This window comes from Diuraphis noxia, unplaced genomic scaffold (assembly GCF_037042655.1).
Source record: "Diuraphis noxia isolate RWA-SAM2 unplaced genomic scaffold, SU_Dnox_SAM2 contig0005, whole genome shotgun sequence".
Taxonomy (NCBI): domain Eukaryota; kingdom Metazoa; phylum Arthropoda; class Insecta; order Hemiptera; family Aphididae; genus Diuraphis; species Diuraphis noxia.
This window is the reverse complement of record NW_028301715.1, coordinates 48,704,362-48,729,588: the sequence shown is the minus strand read 5'-3', so window position 1 is coordinate 48,729,588 and position 25,227 is coordinate 48,704,362. Positions and strand designations below refer to the sequence as shown.

Genomic DNA, 25,227 nt, shown 5'->3' with positions numbered 1-25,227 from the left:
AATAAAATAATACTATTTATGCATATATTCCTAACCCGAAGAGTACTTCAGTAAACCTCATATTCTGTTCTACCCAATTTCAAAAGTCGACCCTAAACATGAATGTATGCTCGTTGAAAACACAAAATCGTGAATTCAAAATCAATATTTGGTCTAACACCAACTTCAGTAACGCGTGAGTACTGATGAACATTATAAATATATAACTGTACATTATTTTATAATTTAACGCAATCTATGTATTTGGGGTAATAATTTTCTAACGACCCAAAAATCGTGTTCTATGGTAGTTATTATTGCTCCGTTATAAAAGAACCGTCCGACTAAACGAATATTATGATATGATCTACTAACCTTATAAAAGCGATTTTTGAACTACTGCCAATAACTATTTTTACTCTATCGTGTCTATTCTAAACCTTTAACAAAAAATACATGCAAAAAATTTGTTTTTGACATGCTCCGCAAAATCACAACGATGACGCACGGTATCGGTCATATTCTGCACTGGAACGACAGGAATCTCCTCGAGTTTCCCGAAGACTTGAAACAGAACAGGGACGTGGTGTATCAGCTCTACATTAAAAACAACTACATCGAAATACTAGTAAGTCGTTGACTTATATACACATATACCCATATTATTTTTATTTTTATTTAGAATAAATGAAAAAAAAAATATTCGAATTGCACCCGTCTGTAATTAATTCGACGCTACTCGCCTTATATTTATGATGATATATATATATCGTAAAAAATAAACAATGCATATTTTTATTTGATCACGACTATTTAAAATATAGGTGCATACCTCAAACGATATTATTTAATGTTAATACAAATTTAATGGTTAATGAAATACATTTTGATTTTATATTTGGCCGAGGTTAATAAATAATAACGTTAAAAATATTCAGTTGCAAAATTATGTTGCTCTTTAAGTATCAGGATCAGCTATAAGGTTCTAATAAAGCATTCGCCTTTAAATTGTCGAAACCGACGAGTATCAATCAATCATGGTCTAAATACGATTTTGATTTTTAACGTTATATATGTTAGCCGGAATGGATTAACAGTTTGACAAAACTGACTCACATCTACGTGGACAACAACAAACTGTCGACATTTCCTGCGGAACTGTGCGAATTAAAGGGGCTGGAAGTGCTGTGCGCACCGGGCAACTCTATATCGGACATACCTTCCGCACTGACGGCGCTCAAGCGACTGACGCAGCTAAACTTGTCACGCAACCGAATAAGAAACGTCCCTGGCGGTAAGTCACTTAACATGCGACGAAAACCTTAAAACGAATTCACCATTCATTTAGTTAGTTTCAAAAGTTCAGGTGCATAAACGAAAAAAAATTAAATGTATATTAAACTAAGGCCCATAGGCCCCTGAATATTATAATCAGATTATTCGGATCAGGTATAATAGTTGCAGTGTACATTTTATTTTGATAATTTTAAAGTGTACACAAATCTTATACTTACCATCTTAATGCCTTCTTATAAGGTGCTATTCCACTTCCACCACTCTGCGTAATGGCGTGTACTTCCGTGTAAACCGTCGTAGTGTTACCATACTATAAAAGTACCAAATATACTAGTATAGATCGTTGAAAATATTCTACAACTTCACGGCTGACGCCTCGAATTTTCATTATATCGTGAGGTGTAGTGTTGTTATTTTTATTTTATGTTATTGTACATAACTTATTATATTATATGCTAATTAAATTGCTTATACTAATCTGATTATCGCTAATTTTTAAATATAAAACTAAATATTACTCAAAACTTTCTTGCGATGTTTTTTGTTAGCAAATGATTCGATTAATTTTTTGGTATTGATTTCTTTGAGAAATTTGTATTCAATTGCAATTACCGATAATAAAAATAATTTAATTTGCCTGATCATTGATCACTGCTAATTTTAATTATCTTCAAAACTGAAAATATTTCGCCTTCTCTCCAAAAATCAATAAATACATTCTGAAAACGATGTTTACAATGTTAACCTTTGGAAAGCTAGTCACCGTATTGGTGTTTATTTAATATTCCAGAGATTTCAGTTTCTCGAAAATTCATTTACAACTGCAGATTATAAATCAGTTTTATCTATAGGATTAAATGAAATTAATTACCCTTATAGTTTTATTTCCTCATCTTTTAAACTAGTTGGTTAAAAATTCGAATGTTTTGTTTAGTCTGCAATAAACTTTTTTCATTTTTCCATTTATACGATAAATTTTTCAATTTCAACATTAAATATTTGAATTCTTAATTCATCTCTTGCATTTTATCTTTATTCTTTATAGCATCAACTTCATTGTCATTAATAATTATCAAAACCTATATCTACCTTCGATAACGACTTAATAATATTATAACATGTAGGTACCTGAGGATTGTATACTAACCTAATAACACAAACCATAATGATAAAAAAACAATGTAAAATATTTTTAAAAAAACCTAAGTCACAGTGCCTATAATCTATATTATCCGTTAATACGGCTATAATTATAGGTATTGTGACATGTTAGCAATATTTTATTACCCGCATAAAAAACATAGTTAATAGTCCTTTCATAAATGAATATAATATGGTATGTTCTAATATCTATTGGCTAATACATAACAACGTGATAAATGATAATTAATCGACATTCTATTTATACATATATGTTCATCTGTGCGATAATAATTCGATTAACTATAAATATTAAATAAATATATATAGTTTGATGATCATACTATTAATATTTAAAAAATATTTAAAGTATTTCAATATTTTTTAAATTAATTGATCTTGAGTTTTAAAATTAAAATTTTTTTGAAACATCAGAGATATTTTTCCATTTTTTCATAGGAAAATTTGCAGTTTCAACTGTTCTATTCTAATAACGTTCAAATTATATAATATGTAGATGTTTTGAACATGCCATCTCTGTGGCTATTGGACTTGTCTCACAATGAAATCGAAACTCTGCCAGAAGTCTACCCAGACAAATTGTATTACGGTGAAATATTATTGAATGGAAACAAGCTGATCTCCGTTCCGGACAATCTCAGTCGTCTGAAGAACATAGAATACCTATCGTTGTCCCACAACAAGCTCCTATACGCGCCTGCGGTAACTTTCAGGACGGAAGCCAATATCAACATGGACCATAATCCTTTTTTGAATTACTTGCCGACCACTATTAAGTATATAATTATTGTGTTTGATTATTTAAATTATTTCTTTGAATTAGTACATAATCAGGGCCCCTTTTACACGTGAAATTATACTTTAACATACTATACAGTATTGAGTATTATACAAAATATACATATAATATAATAATGTTCATTAGGAATTAAGCACTAGGTAATAAAATATTATAAAACAATCATTTAGGTTAGATTAAATAGAGAACCGATCAAATTTTAGAGGGTGCAAAAATCTTCCTCCATAAAATAAGCCCATTATTATCTTTAAAAATATATGAAAGGGGAGGGGTACTTTGAATATTTTTACATTTCCACCTATTTAATATAGCTAGGCTATGTGTGTAAAATTATTAATTAGAATAATGATGTTTTGAATATTATGAAAAACTATTAAATAAAAAATCTATACCCTGATAAAAGTCAGTTCACAGCAGCGGTTTCCAAACATTTTAGGCTTCCGGTGTCCATTTTGAACTAAGGTTTTTTAAGGCGCCCTTCCACAAGTCATATCATGAATCTATGACTAATCGTAAAAAATAAAACACTTAAATAAAAACCAGAATACATTGTAATTGGTAGTATGAAAAATTCAATTCAAATTGTACCTACATGATGAATACATTTGTATTTACATAATCGTTATCATTTCCGTTACTACCATCATTGGGTTTTCAATTTTATTTTTGAACCATACCTACAGTAGCGTACGCAGGGTTTTAGTTCAGGTAGGGTTTTCACTATAATAGGTTGATGCTATAATAGGCTTTGCCCCCACACCCCTCAAACGGCTCAAACTATAGGTGAACTAGAAATTTCGGAGTGTGGGGGGGTTACAACCCCTAGAACCCTACCCCTGCGTACGCCTCTGCATACCTACACGAGTAAAACCATATAAAATTCTACGGCAACGCGCCATCCCTACAGTGAAAACTCCTAGGCTCACACTTATAGGGAATCGCTGATTTAGAGGACTCTGATCGTAATTTTATGCTACTGCATTATTATGGTGGGTTCCTTCATTAAATGTTGGAGTTGAAAAAGGCTTATATTAATTATATTGGGATAAGTAGGTTTGACATAGAAATATGTACGCTGAAGAAATTAGTAGGTAATCAAAAGAAATTGTATATTTAGTTCTACAAAATGACAAAATGATACCTTCATTTCAGATCAAGTTTAGGTATACAATTTCGTCAGATCTTCTTGTAAAACAAAACAATCATCTACGCGTATAATAAATATCGTATAATACAGTTTAAGATCATCAAGAAAAAGTTTAAACGTATAAAATTAACCTCCATTATACTATTTATACTGGTAGTTGATCAAAGAATTGAGGATCACTGATCAGTAACGAAGGAAGTGTTTGCTCTCCTTCCTAAACCATGGACCAGTCGGACCAAATGCCATTGCCCATTTTTATAATTAATTAGTTTTGTCATATTTTATTTGGTATTAAGTTGTTCAAAAGACAAAAGTCCTACATTATTTATTGGATACGTAATGTTATTGTTGATTTTGTATAGTAAACATTTAAACATGTTGATAACTATAGGATATTGTGGTTTACGCAATTCATAAGAATGTATAGGTACGTCTATATAAATAAATGTTTATAAATTATGTTATTAAATACAATAAAAGGAAACATAACTTTCAAATGATAAATCTTGTTTATATAATAGAGGCATGAGCGATAATAAAGTCCATTTCTCGGGGAGTCAGGGCTTTTAGAAATTTGAACCCCCCTCAAATCAAACTCTGGATCCATTACTATTCACTACTCACTGTTATACAAATGCATAAACGCGTAACGATATCATTGTATAAACGCTATCAGATGTGGATAGGATATAAATATTTATTTTTTAAGTTAACACATGTAAGGGTATTTTTTTATACCCATCTATATATGTTACCGTTATATCAGGGCAGTACATTGCGGCACACACCAATTTCTGGGAGTACACATGTTGCCAAATATAACACTTACGTGCAACGGTCGGACTCTGATTATATCGCCTAAAATCAAAGAAGTGTTCAGTGTCCAAGGAAATGCACACTGTCCTACTTTGAAAGAATTTTCCCTCAGGGCACTCTATGTTTGGAAGACACCATTTTCCAACGATTGTATCCCAAAACATTTGTGCGAACAATTGTTGTCCGGTCCAACTGCTTCCTGTATGCAATGCTCGAGACCGATGTTCACATTCAGCTATATTTGTTTATTACAATATGAGTAAGACATTTTTATATATTATTATCTATTATAAATAATAAAATACGATAGGTTAATATGTTAATGTATTTTAAGTACAATATATTAGTAGGATTTACCTATAGGCTATATTACTATTATAGTATTATATAATACTATATAATAGTATAATGTATGGTTATGGCCACAACAAAATATATATCTAATAACATAATTAAAAATGTTGAATTTCTTAAGTTTCTTTTTCAGATCACACACTCATTTCAATGCTCAATATTTTTGTTCTAAATCATGTCATGGAGCATTTAAACAATTAATAACAAATCGTTACCAAATGGTCTTACAAGAATTAGATTACAAAATTAAACCTTATGGATTTTTCCAAAGTTAATTGTTATTGTATTACTATTTCTTTAATACTATCAATTGTAATTATTTTTATTTACTCTTGATGTTCCTAATTTTACTATTATATTTATTAATTTATTGAATTCCAAACAATATAATGATTGTACCTATTGTGTATTTTTATTTTATAATATATATACCTATTGTGTCTATCATCGTATATTCTTATAAATAATTTTCATAAAAAATTGCGAATGAAACTTGAATTAATAATTTCAAAAAACAAAACTTATTTGAGGGGATATCCCGTTTCCGCCAAAAAACTGGTTCCCTGATTTTACGCCTAACACGTTTCCGCCAAAATGTATTTTTGTTAAAGGATGTTTATTCCGACAGTTATTATTTGGGAACCATGAACAAATGTTACGCAATTCAGTGCCATATCCAGGGGGTGGGCTTAGTGGTTCAAGGGCATATGCCTGATAACAATAATCTTATTCTTGATATCACAGATTCTAATATTTTTATTTCTTTATCTTCGTTATTACCTAGCAAAATTGGTAATTTATCATTTAGTGATATACAGCCAGCTATTGATTTTTATGAAGAAGATTTAAGATCTAATAATCAAAACATTCACATGGACTTATTAAAAAATGAATTTGAATTTTGGAAGCAAAAATGGTCTAATGAAGAAAATGATTTACCAAAAAATGCATTAGACACATTATCAAAATGCCCCGAAGATTTTTTCCCACATATAAATATTTTATTAAAACTTCTTGCTATTTTGCCTGTATTAACGGCATCGGTTGAAAGAAGTTTTTCTTTTTTAAAAAGAATCAAGACCTATTTAAGAAACTCTACCGGTGAGGCAAGATTAAACGGGTTAGCTCTTATGAATATCCACAGAGACATACAAATTGATACAGATGCTATTTTAAATATGTTTGCGTCTAAAAAGGAAAGGCGTTTAGATTTTAAATTGTGACAATATACATTAATATATTGAATGCATACCTAATACATTAAATACTATGTGTTTATATATAATATATATATATATATATATATATATATATATATATATATATATATATATATATATATATGTTTTAAATTATTTCCTATAGAGTTAAGTATGTTTAAGCCCCCCCCCCCGAAAACAAATCCTGGGTACGGCACTGTTACGCATTCTTATAAATTATAATACAAGAAGATAATAATAATAATATAATAGTCGGATATAGGCACAATTAATTTAGAGTTTTTAAATACTATACAATTCCATATCACATATCTATTATATTTCAATATTTCTATAGTTCAAATTAAAAATACAAGTAATAATTAAATTGTCTTAAAATATAAATTATAATACAAGTATAGGTGATGTTTAAAAAATCACATTCGTAGATATAGGTTCTAGGTATCAGGTTTTAGAAAATTGTATAATAGGTTTCCAAAATTTTTTTGGCGGAAACGGTTACTCCTTTATATCATAGAACAGTGCTTATATGATATCTCAAAACAGAAACATCTACCTCCTATTATGAGTTATTTTTAATTATCAGTTCGTTCATTTTTAATACCATATAACAATGGTAAGATATTTTTAGCAATAAATGGCAATTATTATTGCAAAGTAAACAAAATTAAAGCTATAAGCCTATAACTATTTAACACAGAACACAGTCTAAGCATAATGTCATATGTTTATTAAAATATATTATATAATTATTATATCGACTTCATACTTCATCACAGTAACTGTGACACATTAACTTATATTAAGGCTTGAAGCAGTGTAGGGAATATAATATGTATATTGTATACATATAACTATACATCCAGTCTCAAATAATAATTTAATATCAAGCATTTATAGCATATGTATTAGGTATTATGTGAAATTATAACTGATCGCGAAGAAAAAAAACTATATGAGGAAAAAAACTACCCCCCGAAATCCGACGACGACAGCAGTAACAGCTGCAGCTACGATTGTCACAGAATAATTGTCGTGTGGGGCCGTGATGTGTTGTGGGAATGTGGGTATGGGGGCAGATGCGAGACGAAGGGGCTAATAGTGAGGCGGCCGTCTCCGAGTTTTCTATCGGTGAGGTGGGGCGACCACAATGAGTAAAACATCAACTGTTTTAGTGTTGACTACGATAGATGGTTAAAATATGATAATAATTGATATTAATAGTACTAAATACCTTTATTGCGCCTATATTGAAGAGTGGGTACCGGGTGGCACATATTATTAGGACTTGCCTCCGAACAAATTCAAATTCGCCATTTTACTGCTTGTCCTTATTATATGCAACGTACCGACCATTCCTTTAAACGTTTAATATTAATATTTCGTATGTTAAATCCAGCGACCAATAAAAAACGTAATTACTAGACAATAGGTACTATATTATGTAATGTATGTCGTATGTTCCACGATGGTTCGATATCAATGATTGCCTACCTGTCCTCTAGACGTATCTCTGAGGGTCAGTGACCTCATAATTAGAGTTAAATGTGGGTTTTTCGACGGTTATCTATAGAACTTTTAAACTAATAATATAAAATATGACTTCATTTCTTATATATAGATTACCATTTACCAATATTGTTGAATGTTGATCAATAAAAAAATAAATTGATTAGATATTGCGATAATAATTATAGTGATACGGAACTTTTTCGTCCAACAATAAAATACTATAATACATTTAATGGGTGTGGGATTGTGTACAAATAATAGTAAATAATTATTATTGGCGCCCTTTTAAAAAATTACAAGATATAATATAGTCCTAAGGGCTAAGGCCGAACAGCTCCGAAAAACCGTTTTTTCACAGAACAGAAGTTAAAATACCGCGGGAATGGTAACACTGGTGGACGTGTTTGTTTCATTTTTATTGTATGTACATTGTACACAAAACGTTTCGAAATAATTGGTATTCTATCTTTTATGTTTTTCTTTTCGGCTTGTTGCAGTGTCTTGTTATCGCAATATCGTAATTTGAAAACGACATGAAGTATGTTGAAATTAGTTAATGTAGTTTAATACATTTTTTTTTAGGTTCCTCACGATATCACTCTTGTTCGTAACGGTTTTTAAAACTACGGAAATGATCGTCGTCACTCCGAATACCATCTGCCCTGTCGTTGGACCGTATTCCGACTAAATATCGTCAATCTACAGCGACATGATGTCGATCCCGACCAACAATCTAAAGCTGGCGGTGGAGATGGCGACCCGAGTTGAATCAGCCTTAGCAAAACGGGTCGGCGACCAAACGGAGGTATGTGTAGTAGTTTTCGTGCCGGCTTAACTCAATAGTCGAAAAACCAAGAAACTCTTTTTACAAAACATGTCATCACGTCTTGCACAGGCCCAATGTGCGCCCCCTCAACAGGCAACGCCACAGCTCAAAACCCAATTTGAGATCAACGACCTGGCCGACACCGACCGTATACTTCTCACCAGCAAGTCAATACAAAATGACATTGAAGAATTTTCGGGTGATTTGTTTTTAAAATTATTTGTCTACCGAAATCTCACCACTTCACCGCAAGCCTATTTGCGACTGCTTGATATTTATTTTTCAACTGCCATTATGAAAATTATTAGTCTTGATACTGATCATTATATATTGCAAAATTATTTTAAGATATAATGTCTTAATTTAAACAATTGTTATCATGCAGGTACGGTCATCGTTACTAGAGGACGGTACTTGACTCCTAAAGAAAAAAATCAAGCGTCATCTGAGCGATCATTGCATTTACTCATTAAAGGACCAAAAAAACAAAATTTAGACCGTGAGCATATTAAATCATTAACTATGATAGACTTATTTTATTCAGTTTGTAAAAAAAATAATTTTTTATTCAACCTTCAGTTGCTATTCAAAAAATTCAATCACTCATTCAACGGGACAAAGATATGTCTAAGCATCCAAATTTGACATCTGGCCCTTTGATTAATGGGGCAGGAATTGTAAGTGAAACATTTTGTTTAGCTCTATATTATTCTAATATCAAAATTAGTAAGGAAAATTATAATATTAATTATTAGGAAAAAGTCTTAATTGGCTTAGACCATGCGCCGCCAGCTTTTGACCTCAGAAATAAAATATTAGGTTTAAATGGAGCTAATCTTCATTATATAATGAATGAAACGGGGGCAGTAGTAACCATGCGAGGACGAGGTTCTGGATTCATTGAAGCTAATGGACAAGAATCAGTTGAACCTTTACATCTATGTGTCGAGTAATTTAAATTTTAGTTTCAACTAATAATTTACTGACTTGTGTAGCAATATAATTAAACTAATGATATACCTTTCCATTGTAGACATGCAAAAAATGAAGTACTGCAAAATGGTAGACAATTAGCTTTCAATTTAATCGAAACTATTCAAAATGAATATAGTGCTACATACGCATCTAATCATGTAGCACCACCACCACCAAATGTTGCCCACCAACCATCAAATGTACATATTCAACAACCACAAGTAATCCATCAACAAACTATTCAAACCAATAATGGTCAAATACCACAAATGAATCCAAGTAAATATACACTTTTATGTTTTAAATGTTTGATTAAAAATCTTTTTTATATTTGCAGCGCCTCAATATCAGACTGTTCAAGTTGCCGCACAAACTGGAATGATGACATTACAGGATGGATCACAAGTGGTACAGACATCTGTTGCTAATGTTCAAATGCCATTATTTGCACAACAAGCTAGTAAGATTTAAAAAATAATAATTTTTTAATATTTTGTTAAAATAAAATATTAATAGGAAGTAAATTCTATATTAAGTGTCGTTATTGGTTTGGGTGATAAACTTATTAGAGTAGATTTCAAATCAAATTGACTCAAATCAATGGTTTGTAAATTAGGCTAGAAATTAGAAACGGGCACCATTTTAGTAAAAAAAATAAATCCTATATGCTTATTGTACTTATGTTACAGATTGTAAATATTCTATTACAAAGTTAAAAAAATTAAAATATTTCGCCTTATTCACTTGCTATTATGAGTAACCCTGATCATAAACCACCTTTCAGTGCATTGTCTGGGATTGGGTAAACGGTATAAAGTCTGGGGGAAAAGAATATTATTTATTAGGTATATACATAATTATTAATTATGCATTAATTGTTATCATTATTTTAAAATTAATCATATATTAAAATTGGTTTGAAAAAATTAACAAAAAAATATTTTATTTTTTATCATTACTATTATTATTACTACTCCCATGGTACTCTTTTTCTGTAAAATAAATAATTTTTTCCATTTATTTAGACATCTTTTGCTAATATCCTAAGATTGAGTCAAATTTAATATGAAACCCAATAAAGTTATTAAGTATCTTAAAACTTCATTAAATGTAAAACCATTCACTTTACTAACTGTTATTCAAAAATTTTTGCTATCAATAATCTTATGATAAAAAATAAATATTGTATTATTAAATGGTTGTTACTGTATAATTCAGTACCTCAATTAATGGCTGTTCCCCCACCAGTAATGGGAGGTCACCAACAACAACAACAACAACAACAGTCAGCACAAAATGCACAGGGACCAACTCATATAACTTCTTTGGGTCAGCATCAAGCATCGATTATGCCTCAAATACAAACACAAGTAGTTAATCAGCAACAACAACAGCACCAACTTCCATTGTCTGTTACGCCGGTCAGCTATTCGACTATTCAGTCACAGCAACAACAGCTACTTCAGCAGCAAGCAATACAAACTGTATGTTCTATACTACATAGCTTTTATTATTAGTTAATGTACTTATGTTTATTTTCTCATATTTTAGAAAAGTTTAGAAAATGTTCAACATACACCATCTGTTACCCATACTACTCCTACAACATTAGCTAATGGTGTTATTCCACATACACAGGCATTCATGACTCAAGCTGCACTTCCTATTCAAGTAAATATTTAAATCATATTTTAAATAGTTTGAAAATCAACTAACAAAGTAATTTTTTAGTATATTCAAACGTCTAATGGCCAAATTATAGCATACCAACCACAAGTGCAATCTAATGCATTCCAAATGGCTCAATCTCCCAATGTTGGTCAAGTGACCCAACTAAGCCAGCAGTCCAACTCTGGGTTGATCGGTACTACTTACATACTTGGTAACCAAATGGCACAATATCAGCAACCATCTGGTCAACCAGGTCAAGTCATGATTGTGCAGTACCAACAACCACCACCAGCCGAAATCCAACAGCCCGCCATGCAGACTATTCATTTACAACAAACACAGTCAGGTCAATTGATCCCAGCAAACATTCCTAATGGCCAATTAATTGTACAGCAAACACCAGGACAACCGGCTCAAATACAAATGATGATGCCTCAATTGAATCAGTTTCAAAACCTTCAACCACAAATCATACAAAACTTGCCAGGCCTTATACAGTCGCAAGTTAGTCAAGCATCTACACAACAGTTATTACTCCAACAGCAAGGAAAGACATTTACACATCAAACAGCTTCACCTGGTACCAATCAGTTAATGTCACTACCAATATCTCATCAAATTCTACAGTCACAAGGCAATGGTATTGTTACAATGACACTTCCACAACAACAACAGCAGCAACAACAATCACACAAACCACAACATCAGCTGATTCAGACACAAATGTCAGATAAACAAGTCATCTACAAACAAGATGACAGCCATCAACCAATCATGATTCAGCAAGGACAACAGCAGTCCATTCAGTATTTTCAACAAAGCAACCAATTTCAATATCAACCCTTAAAACGATCCTATGAAATGGTTAGATATTTAAATTCTAGTAGATACAAAAAAATTCCATAATCTTATACACAGTCATTTCAGGTTGTATCAGAAGGTGGAGGAATTACTGGAGCCAAAATAATACGAACTGGACCATCGTCAGTTACTGGGCAAGTACATATACATGTACAATAAATTTATTTAATTATTTTTAACAGCAAATAACACTAATGGTTTTTATTTTTAGCAGTTTCTGTAATCATGTTTTTTTTGCAGAAGAAAAGGAGATTAGTTTTAATATAACATCTTTTATTTAACTAATTTTTATTGCAATTTATATAAATTTATTTAACAGTAATGATGGTAACGACGACAACCAAATACGTCAACTGACAATTAATGGTATGGTAGCTACTTCAAATTCAGGGAGACGTACTCCGCAGACTAATTTTCAGCATCAATTAGCGACAGGTGCCTCAAACATTACAGGTTAACTTACTATTGTAACAATAAATAATATATTGAAAAATTTCTATTTTCCAGCGTAGCTGCATTTATTTTAATCGTGTTATTTTTCAGATTTCGTATGGAAACTAATAATATTAACATTTATTTTTTAACAGGACTTTTAGATTTATTTATTTTAAATTATATTTTATGTTTTTAATCAATAATTATAATTAATAATAAAATACTAATTTCAGGTGATTCTCGCTCTAAGGAATGTTCAAACATGAATGCTAAAGGTAAACATTTTCAAATAATTAAAAAAAAATTTCTAGATAGTAATTTAATATAAATTTTCAGAAGATATTAATAAACAAGTTGACAGAAATAAACAACAGAGATATCAATTTTATCCAGGTAAATATAATACTAACTTCCAAGCTTGTGTTTATAAAATAATTTTGTAAATTGTATCGTTATACCGTATGTCTCAAAAAACAGGTACACTTTATCACTCATTACCCCGTAAATATCTTACAATTCTGTTTGCCGTACATTAAACTAGACTAATCGTTCTTATATTCCCATGACTTAATATTTATTTAGCTCATGTATTTTGCGCTTGCATAACAAAATTTCATTTTTTTATATGACATCCCCTAATTTAAATATAATTTTCAGATTCGTCAATTTTTTTCAATACATTTTGATGAATCAACTTTTGTTGTAAATTTAGTATTAGCTGTATACAACGAAGGGACTTACAAACAATTTATTGAATAGTTTATGTTTGTAATCTCTGTTAGTAAAAATCTGTAGTATTGTTAAAAAAAAAAAAAATAAAAAATTAAGAATTTTATTTCCTGAAAATACTTATTTAAATTATGTTACATTAAAATGGAATAATAATTTATAAATAGTAAATAATATGAACAATTAAAAAAAAAATCAAATTTATTAAGATTTTTAAATTATACCTATACCTCTAATTTAGCAAATTTTGAGTTTACAACAAAAGTTGATTCATCAAAATTTCTTGAAATAATAAATCAATTCAAAAATTATATTAAAAATATATGAGTTATAAAAATTTTAAGTCTTAGGAATTTATGATCAATTAGTTTAGTTTAATTTCTCGCAAACAGAATTGAAAAATATTTACAGGGTAATGAGTGATAAAGTGTACCCTATTTTTTTGGACACTTGGTATACTGTGTGTCCCAAAAAACAGGGGCCACTTTACCACTCATTACCATGAAAATATTTTTCAATTCTGTTTGCGGGACATTAAACTAGACTAATGGATCATAAATTTATATGACTTACAATTTTTTTAACTCATGTATCTTGCGCATGCGCAATAAAACTTACATTTTTTTTAATAGCAACCTGTAATTTGAATATCATATTCGGGTTTATCGATTTTTTTCAAGCCATTTTGATGTATCAACTTGTGTCCTAAACCCAAAATTGACTAAACTAGAGCTATGGAGAATTTAAAAAATTAAAAAATTAAATTTATAATAATTTCCACATTTTAATAGGTATAGGTAGGTAAATAACAAAAATAGAAATACCAATGCTCATTATTATTTTAATAGATACTTATAGATAGTTCTGATGGAAACAAAAATACACTTCTTCTTTTTTGGTCTCGGTCAATTAAGACCATATGCAATTTCATAATGTGTAATAATAAAATAAGATAATAATTCATAAATGGTAAATAGTTAATTAATTTAATAATAATAATTTTGATTGTTTGTTGCATGGTGTTTAAAAAAAAAAAATAAGTACGTACTACAGTTAGAAGAAAAAAAAATTTAATTAATTTAATTTTTTTAATTCTCCATAGCTCTAGTTTAGTCAATTTTGGGTTTAGGACACAAGTTGATACATCAAAATGGCTTGAAAAAAATCGATAAACCCGAATATGATATTCAAATTACAGGTTGCTATTAAAAAAAATGTAAGTTTTATTGCGCATGCACAAGATACATGAGTTAAAAAAATTGTAAGTCATAGAAATTTATGATCCATTAGTCTAGTTTAATGTCCCGCAAACAGAATTGAAAAATATTTTCATGGTAATGAGTGGTAAAGTGGCCCCTGTTTTTTGGGACACACGGTATATGTTAACTTAATATGTGTCTGAACTGAACATACATAAATATTCTTGTACTTGAATGCAGGCCGTGGGTATGAACCAGATCAACGATCTGGTACTCCAGTTTCGGAATCTAATCGAACACAGGCTGTGACATTTACAGTATTACCTGATCCAATGAGAAATCAGACATTTACTCCAGCTCAAGCTGCTGATTTACAACAACAACAACAACAACAACACCAACAGCAGCAGCAACAGCAACAACAGCAACAACAACAACAACAGCAGCAGCAGCAGCAGCAACAACAACAACAGCAACAGCAGCAGCAGCAACAACAACAACAACAACAACAACAACAACCTCAGGCCACTATTACATACCAAACACAGCAACAAATACCATCATATTGGATTCAGCAAGGTAGCTCCCCCCAAGAAGGTACTATTACCGGCACTTCCCCTCCAAAAGAAGGAACACTCCATTATGTGGATTAATTTATGAATTATTTAAATTGCATATCTAGATATATAGTATGTTCAATAATTTGACTAATTTTATCTTTTTATTTTATACATAATAATTTTAGTTATGTTCATAATTATATTTAAGTCTATTTTTTAAAAAAAATATATAAAAAAAAAAAAAATATTGTTAATTCTTTTTCAACAATCTCTGATAACTATATTAAACCACTAAGTGTCTACATTTAAAAATACATCATCATAAATAGGACATGTGACTTTGGTGCTTGTAATAAATTACAAATTTGGAAATATAAATAAGTTTATTGTAGGGTAACTACTAACTATGACTGTGAACACCTCCACTTATTTAATATATTCCATATTTTATTAATATGACATAATATACTTCAAAATTGTCTTTATAATTATAAATGATAAAGGGTGACTTCTGTTTGAATTAAAACAGTTTGTTTTGTCACGGTATCATCCTTAAGAGGTACAAAATAATCTTAAAGATTTGAAAAACTGTTCTTGCTGCATTTAAAAATTTCCAAAATCAGAATTTGAATATAATAATAAAAATGTATTTACGGAAATAAATATGCATAATTTAAGCATACAAATAGTGAGAGCATTCTTAAGAAATTATCCTGTATGTTAAACTAATGAATTTTCAGTAAAATTAAATTTATTTAACAATAATTGTCTTTACAAATACCGAATTGATCGTTTAACTTAATTTACCAACTGAATTTTAATAGACATTAATTGTCGCTTCAATTTATTTCTAAATGCCATCTTTAAAATTACTCTATGGTCTGGCTCTGTGCTGTTTTGTAAAAATAAAACTAAATAGATAGGCAAGTAAGTGTTCAGGTACTGGTAACATTTAATATTGTTCTGATGACGTGAAATTAAAGTAATATATTCATATTAATCATTATTAGAATAAATAATATAGAACTTAAAAATTGTACCTACCATATTTTTTATTTTTACATATCTACATTGAATGTATGTACAAGTTCAAACTAAACACTAAACAACCTTTGTTGTGACGTTGAAAGTGTGGAATCGATGTGTTCGTACGTTTTTTAAATATCTGTTTTAAATTTGATAGACAGTGCAAGTTTTTGGGCAAAAACATTCTGTATACGTCATCTATGATCTAAAACTTGTGTATTAGGTTTGTCAAAATAAATCCTATCGTAGAATGGAGTTGCATGTTTTCTCAAAACTCAAAAGTTAAAACAGTTGGTTTGCCAGTCAGACTCATCAATTCACCTCGGATAAACATTTTATTATAAATTGTTATTTTTTTAATACTTTTATGTATATTTAAATTTCAAGTATTTTTCTTTTTTATCTTAAGATAAAATACATGACATTGTGTTAATGTTTTGTAGTCTTAGTTCCTCTATATTCACTAAGTTTTCAAACCATTTAAAATGTATTTTGAAAAAAAAAGTTTATACAAAACATTTCTCACATTTAGCTTTTATTTTTTCAATGAGTTTTTCAAAATCTTTGTTTTATTCTGGACATATTTTAAAACTTCAAAACCATCTGTTATTTTTATTTGTGCCAACTGGTACTCCAGTACCAATAAATATATTGTATATTTTTTATAAAAAACATGCTTTTATTTTTTTTTTCAACAATCATCGATAACTATCAAACCAATAAGTGTCTACACTTAAAAAAGATTACGGCAAATAGGACACGTGGATTTGTTGCTTGTGACAAACCATTTATACTGAAAAACAAACCAATCAAAAATATTAAATTACAAGTTTGGAAATAAAAATTAGTTCATAATATGATGGGTAACTATGAGCATATTACTTAACTATGCCCAGCAAGAATACGTGCCAATTCTGCGCATTCCGCCTTCGTCACCCTGCTATACTAAAATCAGTAATTCTATGACAGGGTGTCACATTGGAATGAGCAGAAAAACTGATTTTGGTCAGCCAATGACACATTTTCTCGTTAGACAGAGTATATGTATGTGTATGTCAAATATTTGCCAAATACTCACTAAACACGAGCTGTGGAATTTCTTGTGACACGTACGACAAGCAGACTTGGGCAACTGATAGTTAGAGTTGTGTAGTATAGAATAACATATGTAACACTCCTCAACACCATCAAATTTCTTTGTGATATTCAGTTGCCACAGAGATATACCATCGATGATCGAGCCGTTCTGATGAGAAAAAAACAGCGCCAACTGTTTCAACCATCCTTTCCACTGAGACATGTTGATCATGCTCTTGTCGCTGCTGACTCTGATCAATCCTAAAGGATGATTACTGGCCATCTGTATGGTGATATCAACAGCTGTTTCTTCGATCATGTATGAAACAACGAGTATACCGCGGTTTTCATACAAGTTAACCTAATGAAACATTATTGATAAAAATTAACTTCGATCCATAATAACATCTACAATTAGGTGGGGAAACATAAATACATACCACTATATTGTCGATTTTTTTCGCTTGTTTGATGTCTTGGAACTCTTGAACAATCAAACTCTGTGATACGTATTTGGTTGTTAGTTTGTCAACCAAAGTTGACACTTTATGTTCACTGTCCACCCACCATTTGCGTACAACTGCCGGCAACGTGTGTAACAGGTTGTAATATGTCCAGCACACCATATGCCAGAGTTTTTTGTTGTTCCAATTGTCTTTCGGAGAACAGCTGGGTTTTAAATTAAACAGCTCTTTGATTATTGGATTGACGTCGTTGTTAGCATACGTCTTAATGATAGAATGTGGCATCAACTTCAACAAGTTCTCCATTAAAAACGAAATAGAGTCGTTATTACTAAAAAAAAGATTTATGATAAGTGTTCCGTGTGTCAGTCGGCCATTAACAATTTTTCATTGTATGTATATGTAGAATGTCGGAATATGACTTACTTTAAATGAGAAATGTACTTGTATCGTTCTTGAGACTCGAGTTTTGAACATAATTTAAATATAACATTCCATAACAACAAATAAACTCGAGTATTTCTTAAATCCTCAGTAAAAGGTTTTGGTTCAAATGTATTTCCAATTCTAAAAACACATTTCAAATTTTAACACTACATAAATTATGGCTATAAATTAAAAATAATAAAAACAAAATACTTGATTTCAAATAACATTGAACAAATAAGGTCTTGAAATTTTTGCAAAGGTAGTGTGGAAAGTTCAAACGGTACTTGATCGGATTCAAAGTCAGTGTCAACGTCAACTTTACGCACCTCACATAATCTGCCGGATAAGGAAATAATATAAATAGATGAAATTTTAGTGATATTTGTTATTTATTTTTTTCCAACGTACCTGTCTAAAATATTGTAAGCAGTGATTTCAATCGGGTAACAGTCTGAATTAATCAAGTCTGAACAAAGGCTAAACCAATATTTTTGATCTATTTCCTCAAATTCTAAATAATTCATAGAATCACTCAGAGCTTCTAATACAAGTTCATGAATAAAACTGGTACAGTTTTTCGACAACTCAACCCAAATCTTCACCAAACATTCTCGTACAACTTTTGTGTCTGATCTGAATACCATCAGGTTTTCGTTGCTCTCTAGTACATGTTTGTAAATCTCTTCATGATAAAATTTCATCAATTTTACAAATAAAGAACCGACCAAGGCGGTAGCAACGCCAATTGGCAAATATGTTTTGCAGTCAAAATCTAATACATTGGTTAAAGTCAACATTACAGATTCTAAACGACTGAATATAGTTTTGCTGTATTTTAATATAATTGATGCATCATCTGTGTAGAGAAAGATCAAATTTAAAAACTCAATATTACGTATGGTTTCTACCATTGTCTTTTTGTCCTTCAAGCACCTAAAACCCACACACATAATCATTAGTTATCACTAAATACCGGAAATAACAGTGATGCTAAACTTACTCAGTGTCACTAGTAAGCAACTTTTCTTCAGAGTCTAACACCTTCTGTATCTGAGAAACCGTATCACTGTTGGTCGTGTTTCTGAAGTGCACATTCCAAACACATCGTGTATCTGCCAATGAAAGATGATCATACTCCAAGTTACTCATGCCGCAAAAATTCACAAAAACCTATAAAAGTCATACACAGACAATGTTGATAACTCATATTACAGTACAGAACATTTATTTTCTTAGTATAAAAAAAATTATTCAATGTCCTAGTGATTGTACAATATTATCAATAAGTAAATTGATTGCCAAAAGTTCAAAAGAATACAGGAAAATATAATTAAATAACTTACAAAATGTAAAAACATATAGTATTGAAAAACTTTTAAATCTGATAATATATAATTCCAAACAATTTTTTATAATATCTTAAGTCTACTCTTAGTTATGTTCAGGATTTTAGTTATTTAAAATGTTGACCAATAAAGTGTTATGACTTCTAAGTAGAATTGTTTTATTTTTGAGATATCATGTTTAGAATTATAGGGTCAAGTGTATTATTTTGATGTGGTAACATTTTAATTACTAGAAGTATAATACTTTCATAGCTATATGAAAAAAGTAAAATCTTAAAACTAAATTATATTATAATATTAAAAAGCATTATAAGGATAATGTTGAAGTTATAGATTAACCAAACATAAAATACAAAATCTAATAAATGTTTCAAGTTTAAATAAAAGAACAAAAAATAATAAATAAATGTTACCTGAATAATGTGTATACAATTTGGACTGTCACTATGTTTTGACATTGCATAATTATACAGATTAATCAATTCTTCATTTGATAATGACAACATATCCAATACAAATTCCAACGATTTACACCAATATGGCCCGTTTTTAATTGTTCTACAATAACAAAAAAAAATTTAAATTAAGTACTCAATAAATGATTAAAAAAATGCACATACTTTTCTATAATTTTGTTTATGATGGCATAAGCTACATTTTTTGATTGGGATTGAATAAGTACACCAACATTAGTTTTAGTATTCTCAAAAATAGTACTCTTGATTTTACAACAATATTGTCTCTGAATTAAAAAATCAAAAATCATTTTAAACATTAAAAATTAATGATACACAAGAATATTGGTTGACTAATTTTTATTTTATATAATATAAACTTACGTTTGAAAAATATTTTTGTAGGTGTGCTACCACATTTACATTGCAAATTATATCAGCCATAATATTGACAAATTCTTCATCAACACTGTCTAATTGGATGGGTATTTCAGATTCATTAAAAAATTTTAAAATCTGTTTTGTGAAAATATACATATGAGAATATAATGCATACACGGAGCCAAAGCACTCGTCACTTGTATCTATGTAATTCCCAACATTTCCAGTGAAAAATAGTGATCCATTAATATAGCATGCCAATTCACAACATTTAATTGCTTTTGAGTGATCAACACCATTTGCACATTTTATTAACTCATACAAAAATTTAATTGGCAAGGTATTTTGTTTTGTACATGATAAGAAATCTTCAATAAATTGATCTACCGTACTTTCTACATGTTCTATATCAACATCCATAGTTTGTAGGTAATTTGTAACAACCAAGCTACACCTCTTCATAACTTCATCATCATATGCATCTATCATATTATTCAACACTAGTTTCCAGGTTAGACTGAGCTCTTCTTGGTCTCTACATTCACCGTCTTGTGATTTTTCCAAATATGTACATATTAAGCATTCCATTGTGTTGAATATGAGATCAAGGTGGGAATTGACAAATGATTGGTCATTTAAATTTTTTTCAAATATTTGTCTTAACATAATAACTAAAGAAGAGGTAGGGTTAGTGTGTACGGTTTCCAAAAGTACTTTTGTCCATTTCTCACATACAGTGTTATCTAAAAATACAACAATCATATTATTAATGTACATATTATGTCCAAGATTAAAAAAATCACCTTTAAGTTTTAAACAATTTGTAAGGAGATTTGATTTATTAAGATCTACATCAAAAGATATGAATTTTTTAAATTCGTCTTGCATTGGATTAGTCTCCAACCAATTGCAAATCACCAAGGGCAAAGTATTTCCATCGCTAATATACTTCATAATTTCTTTAAGAACAACATCTGATCCAAACTGAACAAAAAAAAATCATAAATAAATAAATGTTTAAAAATTATTTTATTACAAAACATTATAATAAATAATAATGAGTACCAAATTTAAGTCGGCAATCATATTAATTCGTTCATTCTCGCTATCAATGGTTTCCAATAACCCAATAATTACTGATATTGAGTTATACGTCAAAACTTTATCATCATTAATCCATGTTTTGACGTATCTTTCATATAGCCTGAACGATGATGATGTATTATCATTTGAGCCAGGTAATGTTTGTGATAATTTTTGAACGACACCATTATTTTTAAATGCTAATATTACTTGACACACGTGGTTGGCATACATATGACCTACTTCTGGATAGGAAGTTCTATCTAAATAGAACTGTAAAACCACATTAACAAAATTTGCCAAGTCATTTTGATAGTCATTATTGAATAATGGTTTTGATGGGAGTAACACTTCTTCAGATTCTTCAAATGTTACTCTTAAATTTTTTTTCTTCTTTACCACAGGATTTCTTAAATGATTCAACACAATTAAATGTACTTGCAACTGAGTTAGGATGTTCTCAAAAATAATTTCTTCATCGAGACCACTTCCGATCAAGAGAGTACTTAAATTATTCCATATTGTAGTTTTTAAACTATTTAATTGATTGTTTTTAGTTAAAAATTCTAGGAATACTGCCAAATGAGAAATAACTGGCGGTGTCATAGTTTTTGCTAACTTTCCAGTAAGACTAAACTTAACCAAAGTTAAAACCTATTGAAAATAAATTATATAAGTATAATTATAACTAAAATATTAACTAAAATAAAGAGCTTACTTCAGAAATCACTGTGTCACTAAACAATTCATCTTCACTATTATTTCTCAGAATGAATGTAACAAAATCAAAAAGAGTTTCAATACCAGAAACAAAATTTGTACGGTCAAAGCGGTTAGACATTTTTTCTAACCTAGAACATAAATCAATGTAATGATTCAATAAAATAAATCATCGGTGTTTAATACCCTTGTATTATTGAAGTAATGCACTTTAAATAAAATTCAGTGATTGTTATAGTACACATGACTGGACTATTTTTACATAGTTCTAATAAATTCTCATATGCAGATGAAATGCACCCTTTTGAGCAATTTAAAAGTTTCCATAGTTTAGGCAGGAAAATTTTTTCAGCATTTGTTTGTGACCAAAAGTAGTTCAACTATACACAAAATACAATTAATTATAATTTAGTTCATAAAGGTAATATTTGTGGTAAAAGTTTTACCTCGGGTTTTGATAAAACAATTATAATGTTTTTCCAAATGACATTTGACACGGTGATATTATCTTCATCAATATTATCAAACACAGCAAAAGCCACCTTTTTACATTCGCTTTCTAAAAATTGTTGCAATTTAAGTAATATAGAATGCAAAAGAGTATACCAAGCTTGTCGAACCTGTAGATAAACATTGAAAGATAATTTTTAAATTAATAAAATTATCATATAAAATAATACAAATCATACACTTGGTGTTGGATGTTTATTTAACTTCCAGTAGGTAGAATTAGAAAGCAACATTGATTTCAAATCACTTTCAATATTTTCAATATGTTCAGCTGGAAGCGAATTCAAAAATGTTGCTGTTGCATATAAACAACTAGTAGCAGTTCTAATTTGCATTTCCTTTATTTCATCTGAATCGACTCTATCAAATTTAAAAACATAAATATAAAGGTTTATTATGAAATCATTACTCTATACTTACTTAGTATTTAACAATGATGGATTAGTTATGTTCTCAATTAAATAATTAAATATTTCTTTTTGACAAAATACAATTACTTCAGTTCTTTTATTTGGAGGGAAAGTATTCTAAATTATAAAGTTCATCATGAAAACAAGTTTACATTCATAAAAATATAGATATACAAACCTCGAATGTGGAAGATGCAACAGATGCAGTTGGTGGATGAGTGTCATACTGAGCCACAAACCAATGGGCAAAAAACCTTTTTAGAAATGGCGCTACATTACGTTGTACACGGTTTAAGTATGATCGTAGAGCTTTCTGAGTACCTTCACGTATACGTGGTTCATTATCTTTACATAAATTTACATATTGAGCTATCCATGGTGCCGAAACTTCTCTAACAGTATCTTCATCTTTAGAATCACACAACGTAGAAAATTCTTTTAAGGCCTAAAGAACACATATTAAACGTGAACACATTTGTTTGACTTTTAATTGGTTACTAATTATACATAATATATCATTACATACTTTGAGTTTAGTAGTAGAATCTTTTTTGTTCATTTTTTTCAAAGCCACTTGAAAATCTGGACTGACATTGCAATCCAAAATATCAGCAAAGGGAAATTTAAGCTTATCTGGAACCACTCCATATGTATCAGTAGTATTCAACAATAACTGAGCTCTTGCACTGCTTGATGGCTAGAACGAAAACATTAATTTGCAATACTAATTTAAATATTACACCATATTAATGAGTAATGACATATCAACTTACTTTGTAATTATTTTTGACCCTTTGAGCAACTTGCTTCTTCCCCATTATAATATGAAAATGTAGGTAATTGTTTTTTTAACTAAAAAATTAGCGTCAATACGTTTACATTGACAAATTTATTTTATATTATCGTGCAAATCGTAAATAGTTGTCAATTCAACTCTAAACAAATAAATACATATAAATATATATATATGTATATATATAATAAAACACTTTATAGGAAAAAAATGTTCACAACTATACTAAATTTGTTTACAAATTACATAATATTAACATTATTAAGAATAAGACTTCAGTGAATCTCAGTGTTTTTCGCCAAAAACAAAACTTTATCAAATCTTGTGGAGTTGTCAGACACAGCTGATAAAGATAATACACATATATATAAATATACAATGTTTATCTGTGTTGTCAGAATTCTGATAATGATATATTGTGATGATATTCAACTCGCATGGTAGTAGATTAAAAGTTAACCACAACCATGGTTAATTTTTATCGATGCGCGCTATTTTGATTTTTTAGTATTTCACAATAAATTAAGTACCTATTCAAATGTAATAATATCATTTAACATTTTATTATTCATTTAATCATTTATAAATAAGCCAGTTCAAATTCAAATGGAGTGGTTTCATGAGTGTATTGAAATTATATTTGTAGGGAAGTCCATCCAACACTCTTTAAAAATGACGATCCCAATTTGTATGAATAGCTCTACGAAATCCGAAACTAAATTTTAATATTTTTTCTCAACTAAACCGAACCATACATTGAAATATTGTTGAGATAATTCAATGTTAATTTAATTCAATTTTTCGTTTTTTGGATTTAAGACTATGAAGGAAATTAGAAACATTTTCTAGTATTATTTTTTTTTTAAGTTAAAACAGTTATACACATAATATGTAAAAATCGAGTAACTACAAAATAAAAGTTGTTTACAAGTTATTTTTGACGAAATATAGGAAGCACGGGCGAAGATATATTTTAGTCCGTAATAAGAAGGC

At 29.6% G+C, this 25,227-nt stretch overlaps 4 protein-coding genes and 1 long non-coding RNA gene across 11 annotated transcripts; 3 read left to right on the top strand and 2 right to left on the bottom strand.

The window, feature by feature from the left end:
• The first annotated feature begins 5 nt into the window (after window positions 1-5).
• On the top strand, window positions 6-5,943 carry LOC107173364 (uncharacterized). Of its 5 annotated transcripts, none has more exons than XM_089228108.1 (6): window positions 6-175; window positions 520-607; window positions 1,060-1,273; window positions 2,933-3,212; window positions 5,149-5,457; window positions 5,686-5,943. In XM_089228108.1, the coding sequence occupies exons 1-6, from the start codon at window positions 99-101 to the stop codon at window positions 5,825-5,827; spliced, it is 1,110 nt and encodes a 369-aa protein (XP_089084234.1). In that variant the 5' UTR covers window positions 6-98; the 3' UTR covers window positions 5,828-5,943. The 5 variants fall into 5 exon arrangements, with proteins under 5 accessions (XP_089084234.1, XP_089084237.1, XP_089084233.1 ...); XM_089228111.1 differs by having other exon boundaries at window positions 7-175; window positions 406-607; window positions 5,674-5,943; XM_089228107.1 differs by having other exon boundaries at window positions 10-175; window positions 5,674-5,942.
• LOC149055451 (uncharacterized) lies at window positions 5,299-8,369 on the bottom strand. The gene is made up of 3 exons (XR_016191851.1): window positions 8,195-8,369; window positions 8,007-8,130; window positions 5,299-5,433 (listed from the first exon to the last, which is right to left on the bottom strand). It is a non-coding gene; the product is annotated as an uncharacterized LOC149055451 (long non-coding RNA).
• On the top strand, window positions 6,197-6,775 carry LOC149055452 (52 kDa repressor of the inhibitor of the protein kinase-like). The gene has a single exon (XM_089228561.1). The coding sequence runs from the start codon at window positions 6,197-6,199 to the stop codon at window positions 6,773-6,775; it is 579 nt and encodes a 192-aa protein (XP_089084687.1).
• A 402-nt stretch (window positions 8,370-8,771) lies between the features above and the next one.
• LOC107173396 (uncharacterized) lies at window positions 8,772-16,579 on the top strand. Of its 3 annotated transcripts, none has more exons than XM_015523924.2 (15): window positions 8,772-9,089; window positions 9,180-9,309; window positions 9,496-9,609; window positions 9,690-9,787; window positions 9,866-10,059; window positions 10,144-10,364; window positions 10,423-10,545; window positions 11,334-11,569; window positions 11,637-11,756; window positions 11,817-12,620; window positions 12,684-12,751; window positions 12,937-13,070; window positions 13,286-13,327; window positions 13,389-13,445; window positions 15,221-16,579. In XM_015523924.2, exons 1-15 carry the CDS (start codon window positions 8,994-8,996, stop codon window positions 15,631-15,633), a joined length of 2,850 nt encoding a protein of 949 aa, XP_015379410.2. In that variant the 5' UTR covers window positions 8,772-8,993; the 3' UTR covers window positions 15,634-16,579. The 3 variants fall into 3 exon arrangements, with proteins under 3 accessions (XP_015379410.2, XP_015379409.2, XP_015379408.2); XM_015523923.2 differs by having other exon boundaries at window positions 11,304-11,569; window positions 12,937-13,052; XM_015523922.2 differs by having other exon boundaries at window positions 8,773-9,089; window positions 11,304-11,569.
• A 505-nt stretch (window positions 16,580-17,084) lies between these two features.
• Window positions 17,085-24,513, bottom strand: Ltn1 (E3 ubiquitin-protein ligase listerin). Its single transcript, XM_015523917.2, has 20 exons — window positions 24,215-24,513; window positions 23,968-24,138; window positions 23,620-23,886; window positions 23,452-23,558; window positions 23,211-23,391; window positions 22,968-23,141; window positions 22,708-22,901; window positions 22,520-22,652; window positions 21,784-22,455; window positions 21,522-21,702; window positions 20,722-21,461; window positions 20,503-20,624; window positions 20,296-20,440; window positions 19,537-19,706; window positions 18,945-19,469; window positions 18,747-18,872; window positions 18,534-18,674; window positions 18,084-18,438; window positions 17,645-18,004; window positions 17,085-17,359 (listed from the first exon to the last, which is right to left on the bottom strand). Exons 1-20 carry the CDS (start codon window positions 24,257-24,259, stop codon window positions 17,300-17,302), a joined length of 4,869 nt encoding a protein of 1,622 aa, XP_015379403.2. The 5' UTR covers window positions 24,260-24,513; the 3' UTR covers window positions 17,085-17,299.
• Window positions 24,514-25,227: the final 714 nt, after the last annotated feature.

What these genes read in the sequence shown, in the direction of transcription:
- LOC107173396 (XM_015523922.2), top strand. Translation starts at nt 8,994, where the DNA reads ATGATGTCGATCCCGACCAACAATCTAAAGCTGGCGGTGGAGATGGCG. An exon ending in AAAAAAACAAAATTTAGACC is followed by an intron (nt 9,610 to 9,689) that starts GTGAGCATATTA and finishes TTCAACCTTCAG; the next exon opens with TTGCTATTCAAAAAATTCAA. An exon ending in GAGATATCAATTTTATCCAG is followed by an intron (nt 13,446 to 15,220) that starts GTAAATATAATA and finishes ACTTGAATGCAG; the next exon opens with GCCGTGGGTATGAACCAGAT.
- Ltn1 (XM_015523917.2), bottom strand. Translation starts at nt 24,259, where the DNA reads ATGGGGAAGAAGCAAGTTGCTCAAAGGGTCAAAAATAATTACAAA. An exon ending in CCATCATTGTTAAATACTAA is followed by an intron (nt 23,392 to 23,451) that starts GTAAGTATAGAG and finishes TAAATTTGATAG; the next exon opens with AGTCGATTCAGATGAAATAA. An exon ending in AAATTGTTTAAAACTTAAAG is followed by an intron (nt 21,462 to 21,521) that starts GTGATTTTTTTA and finishes TTGTATTTTTAG; the next exon opens with ATAACACTGTATGTGAGAAA.
- LOC107173364 (XM_089228111.1), top strand. Translation starts at nt 99, where the DNA reads ATGAATGTATGCTCGTTGAAAACACAAAATCGTGAATTCAAAATCAAT. An exon ending in AATAAGAAACGTCCCTGGCG is followed by an intron (nt 1,274 to 2,932) that starts GTAAGTCACTTA and finishes TATAATATGTAG; the next exon opens with ATGTTTTGAACATGCCATCT. An exon ending in TACTTGCCGACCACTATTAA is followed by an intron (nt 3,213 to 5,148) that starts GTATATAATTAT and finishes CCGTTATATCAG; the next exon opens with GGCAGTACATTGCGGCACAC.
- LOC149055452 (XM_089228561.1), top strand. Translation starts at nt 6,197, where the DNA reads ATGAACAAATGTTACGCAATTCAGTGCCATATCCAGGGGGTGGGCTTA.